Source organism: Oreochromis aureus, linkage group 3 (genome assembly GCF_013358895.1).
Source record: "Oreochromis aureus strain Israel breed Guangdong linkage group 3, ZZ_aureus, whole genome shotgun sequence".
In the NCBI taxonomy this organism is placed as follows: domain Eukaryota; kingdom Metazoa; phylum Chordata; class Actinopteri; order Cichliformes; family Cichlidae; genus Oreochromis; species Oreochromis aureus.
This window is the reverse complement of record NC_052944.1, coordinates 92,147,056-92,166,398: the sequence shown is the minus strand read 5'-3', so window position 1 is coordinate 92,166,398 and position 19,343 is coordinate 92,147,056. Positions and strand designations below refer to the sequence as shown.

Sequence of the window (19,343 nt, the reverse complement as noted above, 5' to 3'; positions counted from 1 at the left end):
TTCCCACCACCATGTTTGACAGTGGGGATGGTGTTCTTTGGGTTGAAGGCTTCTCCATTTTTATGCCAAATGAAGGCAACATCATTGTGACCAAATAATTCAATTTTTGTTTCATCTGACCATAACACTGAAGAGCAGAAATCTTCTTCTTTGTCCAGATGAGCATTTGCAAAGGCCAAATGAGCTTTTGCATGCCTTAGAAGTGCCTGGAGAAGTGGCGTTTCCTTGGTCTGCATCCGTGGAACCCAACAGTGTCCGTTGGACTGTCTGCCTTGAGACATTGCCACCAGCAGAGCCCAGATTCACCAGAATGGCCTTGGTGGTGATCCTTGGATTCTTTTTCACCTCTCTCACTATTCTCCTGGCCAGCACAGGTTTCACTTTTGGCCTCCGACAACATCCTCTGAGATTTTCCACAGTGCGGAACATCTTGTATTTTTTAATAATACTTTGCACTGTAGCCACTGGAACTTGAAAACATTTGGATATGGCCTTGTAGCCCATTCCTCACTTGTGAGCAGCCACAATGCGCAGCTGCAGGTCCTCACTGAGTTCCTTTGTCTTAGCCATGAATGTCCACAGACCACCTGCAGAGAGCTGCTGTTTTTCACCTGTTGAGTTGATTAAAACAGCTATTTCCAATTAATCAGGGTAATTATGATGCTTTAGAACAGCTTTGACTATTTGGAATGGTATGGAACTTTGAATTTTCCCAGAGACTGTGACAGTTTGTAAAGGGTATGAATAATTCTGCACATGATACTTTTTGCTCAAATGTAAATAAAAGCTGAGAAATACTTTTTTTCCACAATGATGCATCTTGTACATCGTCTTATTATCTTTTGTGAGACGCCTGTGTCATTTCCAGTCAAAAAATAACTTGCTTGTTGAATAAAAGTAACTTTAAGTCAAAATTTGCCAGGGGTATGAATAATTATGGGCTTAACTGTAAGTGGGTTTTTACCACCTGTCCTCACCCGCCTTGAATCATTGCAGCCCTGACAGTAATGCACACTAATTTTTATTGGTAGTCAACGTGTAAGTGCAAGCTTTTAACTCTCATCGATGAGTAAAACCTTCAGTAGAAACATCTGGGAGCAGTGACTGACAGCAGCAGCATTGTTGTGTTCTCCCCTGTTCCTCATGTCTGCGCTCTTCTTTGTGTGTGTATCTGTAAGTTTACTTTTCCTGAACTTTCCCAGTTTAGTTTTGTATTATTTTTTCCATTCAACAAATAAAGCTGTGTTTTTGAGTCAACGTCCTGCCTATAAGTCTGCATTTGGGTCCTATCCTGCCCGCATTACACAGTGAGTTCATGAGAAGAACATTTTTCTAGTTTCCAAAACAGTAAATCAGTGTGTGTGCAGTTCAGAAAGAATAATTAGTGTGAAGCTTTTAACCCTGCTGATCCTCTTTGAGTCATGGATCAGCTGAAATGTTTAAAATGCTGTTCTGACTGAATATTAATGGACTGAAGCTTCCAGTCACAGTGAATCAGTGTGTGTCAGTGAATGCATCGTGTGTGCTTCATGGCTCCATCTAGTGGACTGATAGTTGAGCAGCTGATGGCAGCTTCCTCTGCCTCGCACTGCTGTCTGACTGCATTCAGCTGACACTGAGATGAAGCAGGAAAGAAGCAGCTGATATTTGGACAGCACACATGATGGAAAGGAGGATTTCAGTTGATGTGCACATGAATGATTTGTGTTTCCTCTGCAGGTGAAGGTAGAAAGTGTGTGTGAGCTGAATTGAGCAGCATGGATCAGTGTGAGGACAGAGAGGAGGGAGTCCCTCCCTCTAAAAGCACTCTGTGTGGGGAACATGAGAGCCAGACCAAAGCTCAGAGGTGAGATGACCATCTCTAACTGTCCATGACTCTTCTCCATGTCACAGCCCAGCACTCACATCACTGCTCCATCATTATTCACAGGAACCCACCTGGACCTGAACCCAGCTCTGTGTCCTTACAGAGTGACCAGTCCAAAGAATTCATCATTCATTTTAAAGTCCAGCCTGTGTCTGCTGCAGAGAGGTGAGCTGTTAGTAACATGAACTCTTTGATTTAACTGCTTGATGTTGTTGGATATTAAACTACAGTGCAAACACGTCATTCCCTCAATCCCATTTAAACTGCCTCTTTAAAAAAAGCCTTTGGTTTCTAAACAGCTGAAAATCCACTTCAGCAAACAGGATGTGATGCTCGTGCACATTTTTTCTTCATCAGTCATGTTGTGCTGTATGTTGGAGGAAGTTAGAGGAGCTAACACTAACTTTGCTGCACAGTGTAACAGTCACAATGGTAAAGTGTCTCTTTAAGACAACCCAAGTTGAGGGTTAATGTTGTCATCGGTATGCACCACTGCTCTCTCTCTGTGGTTGTGTGGACATGTGCTTGCACGCTAGTGCATGAGGAGGGACGGATTTTATGTTTTACCTCTCCAGACACACTTTATTTTGCAACGTTATGGATTGTACGAACACTGTGTGCTATGTTTGTTAAGCTGCAGCCGTTCAACCGGGCTTATATGGTTGACGAAGAGAAGGTATATTAAAGGATACACTGTGGAATTCCCAGTACCAGTGTGAACGTGTATTCTTTCGACTATCCTGCTAAGTGTTTTTACCGCCTCCTCTCAACCACTAAACACAACCGACGTTACAACAGGTTTCACTTTTACTCATCAAACTCAGAGCATCAAAAATGACTCAAACACTGGTTATTATTTTAACTTCTACAAACTACAGTCACTCTCCACTTTTCTAAAACTCAAATTCTAACCTTCTAAAATGTAGAACAGAGAGTTTACTCTCTGACTTTCTTCCTTTTGGAGATCAGTTCATCTTCTGCTCACTGAACTGTTGACAGAAAGAGACATTTTAAGCTTTTCCATGTAAATGCTTGGAGGCTTCAAGCATCCATCTGTCCACACAGACTGTGCTGTTTGACCTGCTGAGTGTAGTTAGCTGGTGGCTGCTGCAGAGACCAGCAACACTCTGTTATTCTGTGTGCTGACCCTGGTTTGGCTCTTGGTGTAAGGAAGAAGTCCACTCCAGATAAGCAGCTCAAAGTTAGCCAAACTTTTAAGGTGGACAGGAAACTGAGAAGTTCTAGAGTAAGATGGTCGACATGTCAAACAGCTGTCAAAGGCAACCTGGTACACACCTGGTACCTAAACAGACCTTGTACCAAGTACATTACAGAGCTGCCAGTACTTTGGTCCAAGTTTTATTCATATGCACTGTGCAGGTAAAATCCTTCAAATTTAAAAGATGGATAAATCAAAAATATTCATGTACACAAACCCTCATAGTACAGATCCAAATGCAGACGTGGAGGATATGTTTGATCCAACTTCATTTATTCATACTTTGGTTTAGGAATGCATTACATTGTTTCCCCGTCAGATTATGGCTTCATATGGTAAATGGTAAATGGCCTGCATTTGTATAGCGCTTTTCTAGTCCATAGGACCCCAAAGCGCTTTACACTACATTCAGTCATTCACCCAGTCACACACACATTGGCGATAGCAAGCTACATTGTAGCCACAGCTGCCCTGGGGCGCACTGACAGAGGCGAGGCTGCCGGACACAGGCGCCACCGGGCCCTCTGACCACCACCAGTAGGCAAACATGGGGTTAGTATCTTGCCCAAGGATATTTGACATGCAGCCAGGATGCAGCCTGGGATCGAACCACCGACCTTCTGATTAGTGGCTGACCTGCTCTGCCACCTGAGCTACAGCCACCCATATTTATTTTCACGGATCTCTTTAAATCACAGCACTGTGCAAAAATCTTGAGCCATCCTTAAATGATCCTTTAGCATTCACACTGCACCTTTGGTGGCTTTTTGGCAGCACCTGTGACATTCAGCAGTCGCCTCATTGTTCTGACACACAACACAACGACTACCCTACACACCAACTACACAAGAAAACACACTAACTAAACTCCAAACATGCTACACGACACAAATCTCAAAACTCGCTCTCTCTCTCTTTCTTTGGCTCTCTCTCGCCGCCGTCACTCCTAAACTTCACGCTTGTCTTGGGTTCACACAGCATCTTCTTGCTGAGCTTAAACTGGTCATGTGATTGGTTTACCATGACCACTTTAGTCTTCCTCAGCCAATCAGCAGCACTTGTGTGATTGTTTTGTGCATTTTCTTGTTAGTAATGGTAACAGCATCGTAACGATAGTAAGAGTAATTAATTAGATTACTAGTTACTGAAAAAAGTAACGGCATTAGTAACGGCGTTGCTTTAACGCTGTTATTCCCATCACTGGTCCTCGCTGTTCCCAGGTTAGTTTTTAGTTTAGTTTGGTCCCAGTTCACCTTGCCTTGGTTTGGTATTGTTTGCTTTCAGCCTAAATTAACAGCTTACTTTGTGTTATACTTTAGTTTTCTCTCCCGTGTCTGCTTTTGGGTCCACACCTCAAACACACCGGTCCGCACGGCCGTAACGTTGAGGAGGTCAGCAGAGAGGTACAACAGTGCGAGTCTACGTCCATCTGTAAAACATGCTGGAGGCTCTGTCATGGTTTGGGGTTGTATCGTGGAAGCAGATTTCTTTTCTCATGTATTAATCACATATTTTAATCACATCACATTAGTAATAGTAATTTCACTTTCTCACTTAGTTGTATGTATGTGCACTAAAGAGGGGCCTTATGCTCTACTCACACAGTGAGGCCATTGTAATGTAATAATTCTCTCTGTGAGGGAGGAGGTTTAAGGATGGGACTGAAGGTGTAGAGATATAAGATATGCTGTGGGATGTTCTTTGTTTGAGGGCGTTCTGGGAAGGTATCAAAGAGTTCAGGGCGGTGTCCATCCTCAGGAAACTGTTTGGTGTTTGAACATTTTCTCCACTGTAGAGCTTTTCATTTTCTTTTCCTTTTTCTTTAATAAACCTCACGTCAAAGACACGCTCACCTGGTAGTTGCAGTTTATTTCAGATTTTCCACAACAGTATTTAATCTAGTGGTGTTAAAACTGATGGAATTATGAACTCACCATCAGATTTGGATCCACCATGAAATTGTATCTAAAAAGCATGTGATTGGCAGCAGCTTCATTGTTAATCATTAAAGCACACTGGCAGCGCGCTAACATTTCTGGCTCCTGTGTGTTTTTCCTCAGTCATGGTTGGCCTCCATGACTGTCAGCCTGGGAACTGTTTTCTCTGACCGAGCAGATCGAAATAAACTAAACGGCATATTGTCACAGAGCTGCTGTCCCACATTTAGAAGGAGGGATCATATGAGGGTTTTCTCGGTGTTGCGTTAAAAACAAAGATACGGATATTTAGTAGATGTCTTAACATCACTTTATTAATATACTCTTGGTTGGATTTCTTTAGTTAAAGACAGGATTTAAACAATAATGTAAAAATCAGACAAATCTTCTGTGATTAATTTTATGAACGCTCATTAACATAAAAACAACAAGCAGCGATTATGTGTAACCGGTGTGTTTCTGTGTTGTGTCTGACAAAGAAAGGTAAAAGAAAGAAAGACCTCCAAGTAAATAATTTGCCCACTCCAGCTCCTCTCCCACAGGGGAATTGTAGAAAAGGGCTGCATTTATTTTTACATTAAACATAAAGTACCAACTTACATGGAACATATTTGACATAAGATAAAAAAAAACACCAACACAAAATCCAACATACCTAACAAAGAAAGGTAAAGAAAGGCCTCCAAGTAAATAATTTGCCCGCTCCAGCTCCTACGACCAAATACAAACAATGGGGAAGAGGGTTAGCTCAACCCACCACAACTTCCAAGCTAGCAAGAATGATATATTCATGCTAGCATTAATGGCGCCTAAAACACATTTGTGGCACACACATACTACACACTTATAACATCTAACAAAAAACAGGAGTAATGATGACAGTAATTGAACTAAAATCGCAATCAGAAACATCAGGGTGGCTAAATATGCATTATATGAGCATTTAACAGTGTTGGGAAAGAAATTACACCAACCTCTCCCACAGGGGAATTGTAGAAAAGGGGAGAGGCAAAAGGAGTACACTGTATTTATAGGGTTGCACCAAAGAAGAAGAAGAAAAGATGAGGAGGGGCTCTAACTGATAATGAATATAACTACAGGCTTGGAGTTCCTAACAGTCAGGTATAAGGAACACATTTTGTGTAATTTTAGCAATATGTAATCTATGACCGGGTTACATATGGATTAGCAGAGCTGGCAGAGCTGTTTGAATGGTGGCCTGTTAAGTGAACACAAAAGGATCAGTTATCATGCTGATGATCAGCTCTTTTTTGGAGCTCTCTTATCTGTCAGCAAAATCAGTTTTTTGCCTTAAAAAAATAAGAAAACAAAGCAATTTACTAGAGGGGTTTTTGTTTTTATCCAAAGGTGTGGAAACGTTTTTGGAGTTTCTCTTTCACACTTTTCCCTTTTAAAACGAATAATACAAATGTGGATGAGTGAGGTTTGCAGAGCAATTTACAACATCAATTTGTTTTCCTAAAGAAATTAATGAAGTCATTACTAGTTAGAGTTTAAAGAATCTTTGGTTCTGACTCTTTGTCAGCCAGTATACAGTCCTGAAGAGAAACCTGGGTTCGCTTTTGATTTCATCAAGATGATCCAGCTTCATGGAGTGTTTTTCTATAGAGCATAAAGCTGTTTTTACAGGTTAAATGATGATCTTTTAAATGAGTGAGACACCACTGATGGGTTATCTGCTTTGAGGAGTGTGTTTGAGAGTTATTCGAGGGAGTTAAGTACTTCTAATTCGAGGCTTTCTTTTTCAGAGGAGCCACAGTATTCAGAGTCGTATGAAGTGAGGATGTAACACTACTAACAAAATAACAGACCCCTGTGGGAGAAGAGTTCAGGTAGCTGTTCTGCAATCTGTTGACGCAATGCATTGATGAAGATAACAGTGGAGGAATTATATCCTTAACTTAGATCCAGCACTTTCAGAAAGACGGCTGTTGTAATGAAATCTACTCCCCACTGTTGTATAATCCATTATTGTAAATGTAAATGTTATTGGGAAATAACTAAGCAGACAAAAGAGGGTTTTCAGGAAACACTTTGAATAATCAGTTTCTGTGCCATATGTCAGAACCAGATCTAGAGCGTTATTAAAGTGGTGGCTGGGTTCTTTTACTATTTCACAGAACCCAGTTGAGTGTAATGGTGAATTAAATGCCATGTTGGGACTTTCATTTTCATTATCTACATGAATGTTAAAGTCACCCACAATAATTATTTTATCTGAATCAAGCACTAAATCAGATAAAAAGCCTGGTGGGCCAGGTGGACGACATTTAACAAATAAACTGGTTTTTGAGTCTTCCAGCGAGGGTGGACAAGGCTAAGCTAATATATTCAAAATCTGTCTGGGTCTATGGTTGATTAATAAGATAGAGTGGAAGAATGCTGCCATTCCTCTTGATTCATTTAAACAGCATCATCTTGTTGTAATCAAATAACAGGCCAGCATATGAAATAGGCCAGCTTTGAGTTATAAACGGTGTCATAGGTCATTAGATTGCTTAGCAAAACACAAAGTGTGAAGAACAGCACGCTTCTGCAGAGTTGCAGAGAACACTGCCTACGTTTGTGTCGGTAAAAGAGAACAACAGGAAATGACCTTTGGTTCATAAAACTAGACATGAGGAGCTAGGGTGCAGGTGCTTTTGCAGCTATGTGACAGACATGTAGAATTAAAATAGAGAAGTGACGGTTGTGAGTTTGTGAGGGAGGAGTCGAGCAGAGTATCAAAATAACAGGAAAAGTGGGGGCTAAATGAGGAACTCTGAAATTATAAATGTAACAGATCTAAGGACAGCTCTTCAGATCTCCAGATGCTTACTAGCATCCACACATCTCCTTTTCCGGAAATGAAATGAAATAAAATGATTGTAAAAAAAGCGCTGACCGCTTCTGAGTCGCATCTTCTCTGTCCAGTTAGAAGAATAAAAGAATCTGGAACAATACTGACTATTGGAAAACAGCTGTGTTAGAGCTAATTAGCAGCTCTGTAGTTAAGTCTGAATCAGCAGATGATGAAATTTGGAAGCCAGAATCATGTGTTTGATCCAAGGTTGAAAGGAACTAACAGGGTATCAGAAGGCTGATGTTGGTGTTCAGTTAGGAGACATTGTCATGTGTAACTGGGTCATCCCTCCCACTGATCTTAATTAGACCTCAAGTAGTTGAGGTAATGCTTAAGGTTGAGGTCTGTAAAGCATCAGATTTCTAATGTATCTGAGATACAATTTAAAGATTTAAAAACTTTTGACTCTAAAGCTCTCTGGTGATTGATGCTCAGGAGAGAAAACAAAGCTCAAAGCAAAACACAAAACTGAACAGTTGACTCTCTGTGGGATCAGTTAAACTTGTGAATATTTACAGCCAGGAGTAGTCACCTAAATCACAGTCTTTGCCAAAATATCATTGACTGGATCACTAATCTGTCATTGAACTAATTCTTGATGATTCCTCCACAGACTGAACCAACGGAGCTCAGAGGTTCCCAGTGGTCAGTCTGCAGAGCACTATCAAAAACACCTGGACTCCATATTTATGGTCTGTACATGTACAACAACTACTGTTACATCTATTCTGTTCACAGTCATCTCCATGCTGCTCTTTGTAGACCAGTGGATTGTCAGTGTGTCCAACATGGATCTGATGTTTAGCTCCATGATTTCAGTCTGATTGGCTCATTCATAAAGTATTCTGTTCCAGCTGCTGGAGGACAACATCATCACTTTTGTGAAGAACGAGCTGAAGAAGATCCAGAAGGTTCTGAGTCCAGATTACCCAGAATGCTTAGAGAGAAAGAGAAGCAGCAGCAGAGAGGCATTTATGAAGATCACAGTGGACTTCCTGAGGAAGATGGAGCATAAGGAGCTGGCTGACCGTCTGCAGAGCAGTAAGAGGATTTCTCTAAAGATTTAAGCTGCTGGATTAATGAAACATTTACTAATGTTTTAAGAGATGGAGCAACATGTATTCAAACTCTTTTTTGAAGGACATGAAATAGTCTTGAGATATATTCAAACAGAATTGGTGTATGGACTTTAGAAAAAGTTGACTGATATTCTTTTTTCGTCTGTTTATTCAGAACACCTTGCTGCAGTTTGTCACCGTAAACTTAAATCTGCACTGAAGAAGAAGTTCCAGTGTGTGTTTGAGGGGATCGCTAAAGAAGGAAACCCAACCCTTCTGAATCAGATCTACACAGAGCTCTACATCACAGAGGGAGGGACCGCAGAGGTCAATGATGAACATGAGGTCAGACAGATTGAAACAGCATCCAGGAAACCAGACAGACCAGAAACAACAATCAGACAAGAAGACATCTTTAAAGCCTCACCTGGAAGAGATGAACCAATCAGAACAGTGCTGACAAAGGGAGTGGCTGGCATTGGGAAAACAGTCTTAACACAGAAATACACCCTGGACTGGGCTGAAGACAAAGCCAACCAGGACATCCAGTTCATATTTCCATTCACTTTCAGAGAGCTGAATGTGCTGAAAGAGGAAAAGTTCAGCTTGGTGGAACTTGTTCATCACTTCTTTACTGAAACCAAAGAAGCAGGAATCTGCAGCTTTGAAGACTTCCAGGTTGTGTTAATCTTTGATGGTCTGGATGAGTGTCGACTTCCTCTGGACTTCAACAACACTACAATCCTAACTGACCCTAGAAAGTCCACCTCAGTGGATGTGCTGCTGATAAACCTCATCAGGGGGAAACTGCTTTCCTCTGCTCGCCTCTGGATAACCACACGACCTGCAGCAGCCAATCAGATCCCTCCTGACTGTGTTGGCATGGTGACAGAGGTCAGAGGGTTCACTGACTCACAGAAGGAGGAGTACTTCAGGAAGAGATTCAGAGATGAGGAGCAGGCCAGCAGGATCATTTCTGACATCAAGACATCACAAAGCCTCCACATCATGTGCCACATCCCAGTCTTCTGCTGGATCACTGCTACAGTTCTGGAGGATGTGCTGGAAACCAGAGAGGGAGGACAGCTGCCCAAGACCCTGACTGAGATGTACGCACACTTCCTGCTGGTTCAGACAAAGAGGAAGAAGAACAAGTACCATGAGGGACATGAGACGAGTCCACAGGAGCTGACAGAGGCTGACAGGGAAGTTCTTCTGAAGCTGGGGAGGCTGGCGTTTGAACATCTGGAGAAAGGAAACATCATGTTCTACCAAGAAGACCTGGAGCAGTGTGGTCTGGATGTCACAGAGGCCTTGGTGTACTCAGGAGTTTGTACAGAGATCTTCAAAAGAGAGTGTGTGATCTTCCAGAAACCAGTCTACTGCTTTGTTCATCTGAGCATTCAGGAGTTTCTGGCTGCAGTCTACATGTTCCACTCTTTCACCAACAGGAAGGCAGAGGTGCTCAAGGATTTCCTGGGACAAATTTATTGGAAATCCGCTCTGGATGACTCAGAATCATCTCTGGATCTATTTCTGAGCAGAGTCATGGAGAAATCCCTCCAGAGTAAAAATGGCCACCTGGACTTGTTTGTTCGCTTCCTTCATGGCCTCTCTCTGGAGTCCAACCAGAGACTCTTAGGAGGTCTGCTGGGTCAGACAGAGAACAGTCCAGGAACCATCCAGAGAGTCATCAACAACCTGAAGAAGATGAACAGTGATAAAATCTCTCCTGACCGAAGCATCAACATCTTCCACTGTCTGATGGAAATGAACGACCTCTCAGTACATCAGGAGATCCAAGAGTTCCTGAAGTCAGAGAACAGATCAGAGAAGGAACTCTCTGAGATCCACTGCTCAGCTCTGGCCTTCATGCTGCAGATGTCAGAGGAGGTTCTGGATCAGTTGGACCTGCAGAAGTACAACACGTCATGGCAGGGACGACAGAGACTGATTCCAGCTGTGAGGAACTGCAGAAAGGCTCGGTGAGTCCAGATGTGATTTGGTAACCACTTGGTAACAGTCAGCAGATTTTTCCTGCGTGTGAACGTGAACAGTCGTACCTGACAGCAGCAGGTAGCAAACAGAGATCATCTTTCCCAGCTGGTACTCTTCACTAAGCTGAACTCATTCAAATGTTCCGGAGTCAGATTTCAAAACAGTAAAACAGTCCAGATGTGTGTCTTCACTCTGACTCTGAAACAGATCTCACTGACAGACTGTGGACATTATGGAAGGCTAAATGTGACGCCATCTTCCTCCTTCATCTACAGATTAAAGTCAAACAAAGATTCTCATTAAAAATTTGCAGGTCTGAGAGAGACTGAATCATTGTGTCATGTCAAACACAGTAAGAGGAGCTGAAGCACAGATGTGAAGAGCAGATGGTCATCAGATTATGACCGCACTTTGTTTTGTCTTCATATACATTCAGTCTGTGTTTATAATGCCGATTTTCTGCTTTTTGTAATAACACATTTTATATTTTCTATAATCACAGACTCACTCAGTGTGGACTCTCAGAGACTCACTGTGAAGTTGTGACCTCAGCTCTGAAGTCCAACCCCTCCCATCTGACAGAGCTGGACAAGAGTTACAACGACCTGCATGATTCAGCAGTGAAGCTTCTGTGTGCTGGACTGGAGAGTCCAAACTGTCGACTGGAGACTCTGAGGTGAGGTCACTGACTGCAGCTGTTGTTGTTTTTCTATATTTCAGATCTTTGATTGATGTTTGAAACTTTCTTTAGTTCCTAAATGTTCAGGATGTGTCTGAAGACAAATGTGAAGAAGTTTGAGTGCTTTCAGAAATGTTGTTTCTTTCCAATCAACTGAACAACAGTTTTTCCTTTTGGCTCCAAATCGAAGTGACAGACTTGAGCAGGGTTCATTTAAAGGCTGACAGAAGTGGAGTGGTGATGGGGAGATGTTTGACAGGACAGTGTTTCAGCCTCCACAGGTTCATGTTGTGCTCCATCAGTCAGTGAAGATGAAGTCAGTACTGATGAGCGTGTAGAGTGTGTGAGGGATGTGAATGAGGCTGTTGAAGATCTGATGATAGCAGATAAAAACAGGCTGCAGAGACTTTGAGCTTCTGTGAAACAGAGAGAGAGAGAAAATAAAGACATGAATGTAAAGGCTAATAAAGGTGAAGTTAGGAGCTGTGATGATGTTCATGGTATCAGAAGCTGATCTGGCTGCTACAGAGACAACCCACACAGCTGCTGTGGTGAGGTGTGTGTTAAAGCAGAGGAACACAGAGCAACCTAACACAGGCCCAAACATGACAACAAAGCAGGATTCAGGCTCTGTGAGAGGATTTCAAACAGAAGCTGGAGAAGAGAAAGGACTCTGTTGGAATGACTACAGAAAGAAGGCAGCTGAGACCAGTCCAAGTGTTTCCATGGAGCCCAGTCTAACATTCATTTATACACTAACGCACAGAAGTGAACGGGAAAATGAATCCATAGTTTCAAATGTAGAAATAGTTCTCAGTTCATTTACAGAGTTTAATACAGTTCATGAGGAAATGAGAAATGTTCCAAAAAGCAGCTGATAAGAAATCTGCTTCACAAAGTTGGATCCAATTCCAATAGTTTGTGATGCACTTGAACGCAGCATGAGCACTTCACTGCCTAACCCCACAGAGACTGTCAGTCTGGACTTTTCTTTATTTCTATTGGTTGTCAGTGAGATTTCAGAGCAATCAGAGACTGTGGGTCTGTGTATGAAGTCTAATTCATGTGCAGTTTTTGAAGTTGTAGAATGAGAAATGGCAGTTTTGGGGGTATTTCCTGCTCTCATTGTCCTGCTTGTGTTGATGAAAATGTTTTTTGACGTGTGAATTAATTCTTCAACGCTCGATTCTGCCTGAACAACGTGAAAACTTTTCTTATTTTTGTGTAACACAATTCAACGCACTGAAGCATCGGCTTGTTCCATTATCCGACAATGAAAACAGGAAGCAGAGACAGCTGGCCTTCAAAGTAAAAGCTGCTCCTTTTGAAACGTGTTGGCTGTAAAATGTAAGAAGAGCTGAAGCACATAAATGATCTACGTGCCTAAATGATGGCCGATGGCTGCGCCTGTTGGAGTGTTGTGAGTGTTGTGATTCACATGTAGATGTAATGACTCATTCATCACATTTATTCCTTCCAAAAAGCTCCTTTTTCTCTCACTTTGGCTCAACGTTATTAAAAATAGAAGAACTGTTTTCACTTCGTAAAAAATCTCACACTCTTTCTGCCCGTGACTGATGCCTGTTACATTATGGGTAACAGGGATTCCAGGCCAGCCAATCAGAGCAGAGTTTGACAATAAAGCCAAAGATGGCCACCAGTGAAGGTGGGACATGATGGCTGACATCACTGCAGACTGGAGCCTGAACCAGGATCTGCCAGTTCCATGTAATCACATCATTTTAATGTCATTATGTTCTGGACCAGATGTGGAAACATCACTGCCTATTTTATTGTTCACACTAAATCCATGATGGCTCCATGTGGCCACGGCTGGATGTTCAGCTTACAGAGCTCTGGGCACAAATATGTGATGGACCCTCACCAGCTGGATTTGAATGCTCGGCTTCTTTTCCTTCTTCAATAATTAGACATACAGGCACACAGTGTATGTACAGAACAGCTCAAATCCTTATGGAGGCCTCACTGGAATATGGAAAGGAAGCATCACAGTCCAGCTTCACTGAAGCTTTAAAGTCTCTGATATGAAATGAAAAATTAGCTTTTTCATGAGTGGAAATCCACTGTGACTGTGAGCTGCTGCTACAGCCTCCAGATTAGCCAGCAGCTCATCCTGCTCAACATTTTCTCAACTTTAATGGAAGTGTGATGTTTTCAGCTGCAGTGATGGTCAGGGTGGCCTCCCTCTACTCTTCTTCTCCTCTTCCTCTTTCATTTGTAAAGCCACTTCTGCTGCTTTCATTCATTTGGAAGTCCTGTAGCTGAGTTTGGGAGAGACTAACAGCCTCGGCAGCAGAGGGGAGAAAGGCCGGCTGTAACACCACCACTTTACTCTATTCTACCCGTGACATCAGGAAACATAGATATGCTCATGTTTTTACGATGTTTTGGCTTGAAGAGCTAAAATGTAAGAAGATCAAATGGTGTTCTTTATTATTGTGTTGGTTTTGTTTCCTGTCTCTTGGATGGAGCCCAGCTGTGCGTGGCCCCTGGGCCTGTGGTCAGAGTGTGTGTTGGATAATCCGGCCCAGGATGAGGCCAAACTGACATGGGATTAAATGTCTGTCACATATTTGAGCCTAATTTAGAACATCATCCATAAATACTGAGTAATAACTGGACTCTCATACAGTGAGACTAAAATACCTTTAAACATCAGGGTTATCCTGCTGATCAAAGTCCAAAACTCAGTTTGTAAAAAGATGGTTGTCAATCATTTTGTTTGGTTTATGAGAAAAATGATTCAATAACTTCCTGCTAATACACAACATTTCATCATATTTCCTCATAACCCTCTTTTGTCTGACCATTTGAATCCCATTTGAGTCTCCAATAAAGGATCCACAGAGTTTAGTGAAAACAATGACAGTAGATGCTTGTGTGAAAGTGCTGGAAGTAAATTTGTGTGTGATGTTCTTTCAGTATTGCACTTTGTAGACGGTCCCTGAGCACTGGTCTCACAGCCAGCTGCACATAGAGACCAGTGTTGTTAGTCCAGGTCAGACGATGACTTGTTGGAATGAAAATGAGCTTGTAGTTTGTCTGCTTTAACCTCCTAGGACCTGGCGTCCACATATGTGGACATCACATTTTGGGACGTCTAGACCAAAATACTTAATTTTTCTCTGCAAGGCCCTGATATCCACTTACGAGGACATTATACTGCCATTGTTCTACCAAAATTTGAAACAAATTATGTGGTTCTCTTTTTTCTCAAAAATAAAACACTGAACATTCTTCAGCTTTGAACAGATGATGAAACACTGAATGATTTCAAGCTCACACTTTGTCTAATAAACTTACATCTTTCATTCTTTATACAGATTGAGGAGCTGTGCTTTGTCAAAGATCGGCTGTGATTATCTGGCAGCAGCACTGAAGTCTAACCCCTCCCATCTGAGAGAGCTGGACCTGAGTGACAACAAGCTGCAGGATTCAGGAGTGAAGCAGCTGTGTGGTTTTCTGGAGAGTCCAAGATGTGGACTTGAAACTCTGAGGTCAGTCACCATGTTTTAGTTGTGCTGATGATTCGTACAAAGTGTGTGTGTTCAGTAGGAGATGAGTTTGGTAGTACTGTGTGTGCACAGATTGACTCCACAGAAGATCTCTTTTATAAAGAAACTGTGAAAGTTTGTCCAACAGTGGGAAACATTTCAGAGAATATCTGTGAAGCAGAAGCTAAACATAATAATAGAAGAAAAGCAAAATAATGATAAAAATCCTGCTCTGAGCCGTCGTTTAAATATCACTATCGGACAATAAAGGTTTCCAAAGACTGTTCACCTCTCACATTTAGTTAAAGATTCTGGTGCTGTCCACAGAGCAACTCACCTGCTGGGTCTCCATGATCAGCTTTGTTTCTTGGAGATGAAGGCTGAGCCCTTTAGAGCTTCAGTTCTCCAGAGCAGCAGGATGTCTGAGTGCTGCAGAAACACAAAAACACAGCAGCTAAAAATAGTTGTTCAAAGAAAACGAGGTGGGAGCTGCTGATTCCTGAGCTTTGATACTGGATTAGCTTCAGTAGTTATTACCATCACTGCTGTAGGAGCTACATTTAGTCACAGCTGATCTTTTAGTTATAAGAATGACTGTTTGGGCTCAAATTGTGCTCATAAATATTTTGTACTTGTAAATCAGACTGCAAAGTTGTGAACTGAGTTTTTTAACCTTGTAAACCAAAATATCTGAAAATGTCATGTTTGTGCATCCACAGATGAGAATTTTTGTGTTTGTAAAAAATAATTGCTTAATAATCATTAATAATGATAAACTTAATAATTACTTAATAAGTTGGTTTTTTTTGTTAAGGTCTGTTTACAGATACAAGGCAAAAAACTGTGTAAAACTCTGCGCTAAGTTCCCTCACTCAACTTGCAAGTACAACTTTTGACATTTTTTTCTTCCTTTCAGCTGATTGGTCAATGTCATGTCAAACAGAAATTCAAGAGTCCAATCAGAGAAGAGATGGGTTTGGCTGTCAGAGTAGCTTCACTGATCTTCAGGTCGTGGAAGGGTAATACATTTTAAAGATGGATGACGGCTCCAACACACAAACTTCAATTCAGAACTACGTAGTTAGATTCACAAGTACAAAATATTTATGACCAGAATTTGAGCTCATATGACTACTATTGTAAAAACAATCAGACAAAGAACCAATGAGAGTGAAGAACAGGATAAAGAGCTCCTGTGATGGTGGCAGAGAAATAATCAGCAGACTGTAGCAGTTTATATCTGGATGAAAGTAAAACAAGCTCAGCAGAGCTCAGTCGCATATCTTTGGTTAGCAAGGAACAACATCAGTGATATACTGCTGCTCAAGCTGATTCCAGCAGTGCGCTCACATTACGATGAGATGATGAGAGAATCTGTGTATATGATAAACAGCTGATGGCTCACAGCTCGTGCACTGTTGGATCTCCAGATGTTCACTTGGCTGAAGTCTGTGAAGAAACTGTGGTCCACGTAGTTCACACGATATGGCCTCAGATTGGACCGAGCTTCCCGGATCACTGCAGCAGCCTCAGATTGTACATGGACATCTCTGTTCCTCAGTCTTGGAGCCCCTGCAGGTCCGTCCACACCACCAGGGCCTTCTCACTCGCCTTTTCTTTGTCCTTTATCGGCCGTGCTGTGTCTTTGTTCGTGCACTGTTGTTCCCACGATGTAGCGTTGATGTTCCCTCCTTGAATGCACAACAAGTATGGTGCTGGTCTTTCCTCGGGTGGAACAGAGACAGATTTAAGTCGTTCAAACTTTAGTGCAGACTTGCCCTGACAGAGGCTGGACTCCATGGTCTACAGAGGAGGCTTCCACACTGTGTGGAGGTGACTCCTGGACTGGAAGACAGGCTGCAGGTACATGTCTGATGAAGAGGACCTACAGCAGTGTGATGGAGCTGAAGATCTGAAGGAAGGCCTGCTGTTCTGTCCCACCCTTGTCTTTGCTTTCTCTGTCTTCTCTGGACTTGTCCTTCTTTTTCCTCCCATTTCAGAAACAGCACTGCTTTATGCCGACGGTGGAGAGGAGAGGAGTGGTGGCTGCACACTCTGATTCTTTTTACTGTCCACCACAAGGAGACACTGATGCTGACCTTCTGATTCATCTGCATATGTTCTGCTTCACACGGCTCACCTCCACCAGAGACTTAAAAAAACATCTTCTTTCTTTGCATCCAGTTTGTACCAGAAACTCTTCAAAATCTCCTCCTCTGAGACTCGGCAGCTTCTTGCAGTGTGACTCAGCTGACTGGTGATATTTTTCTGCAGCGTCGTCCACACTGAGCTTTGTTGTGAGCGCATGGACTCGTCTGCAGAACATTTCCAGTACAGTAACCAGCTGTGCATGCGCCCCAAGCAACAGCTTCAAGCTCACCTCAAAGAAGTTTAACAGGAAGGACGACTCGGCCATCAAGCGTCCAGCTGTCTGTGACAGTGTCCACAGCAGAGTGTGACTGAGGCTTAATGCTAACACGCAGACATGAACTAATACCACCACGAGCAGCTGCTCAGTGGATTTGGAGGAGAAATGTCTCCAGCTTCTCACAGGCAGTATGCAGAATGTGGATCTCCACAAAAACTGTGGAGAGCTCGTCCCAGACTCTAAATCCACACTTGTCTGCACAAAACTTCTCACACGTTCCCGCCACAAGTGTCTTCTAAGTGCAGCTACCAGGTTCTGGTGCAGCATGTTTACCTGGAGCTGCAGTAGATGAGTGATCCATCCTCAGGTGCACATTATCCAAAGCAACACAGATGCCAGATATGCAAACACAGCATCATACAACACACCCAGGAGATCCAAAGAACTCTCTCTGCATTTCTGTGGCTGATGCTGCTGGATAGAAGCTGTTTGAAACCTTGTTGTTCTGCACTTTGGGACCAGAAGAGGAAACTGAAACTCTGTGCAGAGGGTTCCATGGAAGCAGCCAAGCGCTGTAAATGTCTGCTGTACAGGGATGCTGGTTCAGCTGTGGCTCGGCACAGTTTCACAGTGTGACTCAATAAAAGCAGCATGAAATAAAAGCATGATGCTTTCATCAGTGTGGAAATAAGAAAGTTTCCTCTAATGTGACAGATACTGGAGCTCTTTCAGTCACAGCTTTACAGTTTCAGCTTCAAACGTCAGCTTTTTTGTGTCGCTTTAGTGTAGAACCTTCACCACATTCCCACTGTGGCCTCCTGAACTGTCAGTTTGTTTTGTTTTGGACTCTGATGTTTCTTGTTCAGTTTTTTTGATTTCACACTTTAATGAGGAAAATTCAGAGTTTTTTCTGTTGTTGTGTTTGTTTGAAGCTGCTTCCTGTTGGCTTCAGCTGTTTTGAGTTTCCATTTTCTTAACTTCTACATTCTGCACCTTGTTCAGCTCTGAACAGATTATGAAACACTGAATGATTTCAAGCTCACACTTTGTCTAATAAACTTACATCTTTCATTCTTTATACAGATTGTGGAGCTGTGGTTTGTCAGAGATCAGCTGTGATTATCTGGCAGCAGCGCTGATGTCCAACCCCTCCCATCTGAGAGAGCTGGACCTGAGCTGGAACAAGCTGCAGGATTCAGGAGTGAAGCAGCTGTGTGTTTTTTTGGAGAGTCCAGGATGTGGACTTGAAACTCTGGGGTCAGTCATCATGTTTTAGTTGTGCTGAGATGAATGTGATGTGAAAGTTGTGCTGACACTAAACTGCAGACATCAGGCTGATATTATACTGATCCACACTGAGGATCTTCATGGTAACGTCTGTTTTCTTCTTCTCTGGTTTAGTCCATTGAATGTGGCTGAACAATGTTCACATTTTAAACCTTCAAAGAAGAGGAAAAATCATCCACTGGATAATTCACTGTGAAACTCTAAAACTCTTCATTCCACCTTAAAGTCTGTCTGACACTGAAATCCAAACCAAAATGTGTGTTTGCTTTACAGACAGCAGTTCAACACAAAACGTACACACATCATCCAAAACACAGTCCAACATCCAAATCTCCTCCACTGCCAGCATGAATGATGGGAAAGAGAAGGAGGAAGACTCTGACATTCAGGGTTAGAATGAGTTTCATGAAGCAGACTGTGAAGATCAAAGCTGCATTAGAAGCTTACATGAATGAATGAGTGGACAGAAGTGGACAGAGATCATCTGAAGCACTTCAAAGGCTTTAAATCAGCACATTTCTCTTTATTCTTTAACAACTCTGTTAGTTTCTA

At 42.3% G+C, this 19,343-nt stretch overlaps 1 protein-coding gene and 1 long non-coding RNA gene across 2 annotated transcripts in view; both read left to right on the top strand.

The window, feature by feature from the left end:
- Positions 1–1,784: 1,784 nt before the first annotated feature.
- On the top strand, positions 1,785–8,550 carry LOC120437811. The gene is made up of 3 exons (XR_005611417.1): positions 1,785–1,846; positions 1,931–2,032; positions 8,500–8,550. It is a non-coding gene; the product is annotated as an uncharacterized LOC120437811 (long non-coding RNA).
- Positions 8,551–8,860: 310 nt separating this feature from the next.
- Positions 8,861–19,343, top strand: part of LOC116336480 (ribonuclease inhibitor-like) — a 32,707-nt gene continuing 22,224 nt past the window's right edge. The window contains exons 1-5 of the mRNA XM_039602890.1: positions 8,861–8,927; positions 10,224–10,929; positions 11,445–11,618; positions 14,966–15,139; positions 18,588–18,761. Coding sequence (XP_039458824.1) covers positions 8,861–8,927; positions 10,224–10,929; positions 11,445–11,618; positions 14,966–15,139; positions 18,588–18,761 — 1,295 coding nt within the window. The remainder of the gene's footprint in view (positions 8,928–10,223; positions 10,930–11,444; positions 11,619–14,965; positions 15,140–18,587; positions 18,762–19,343) is intronic.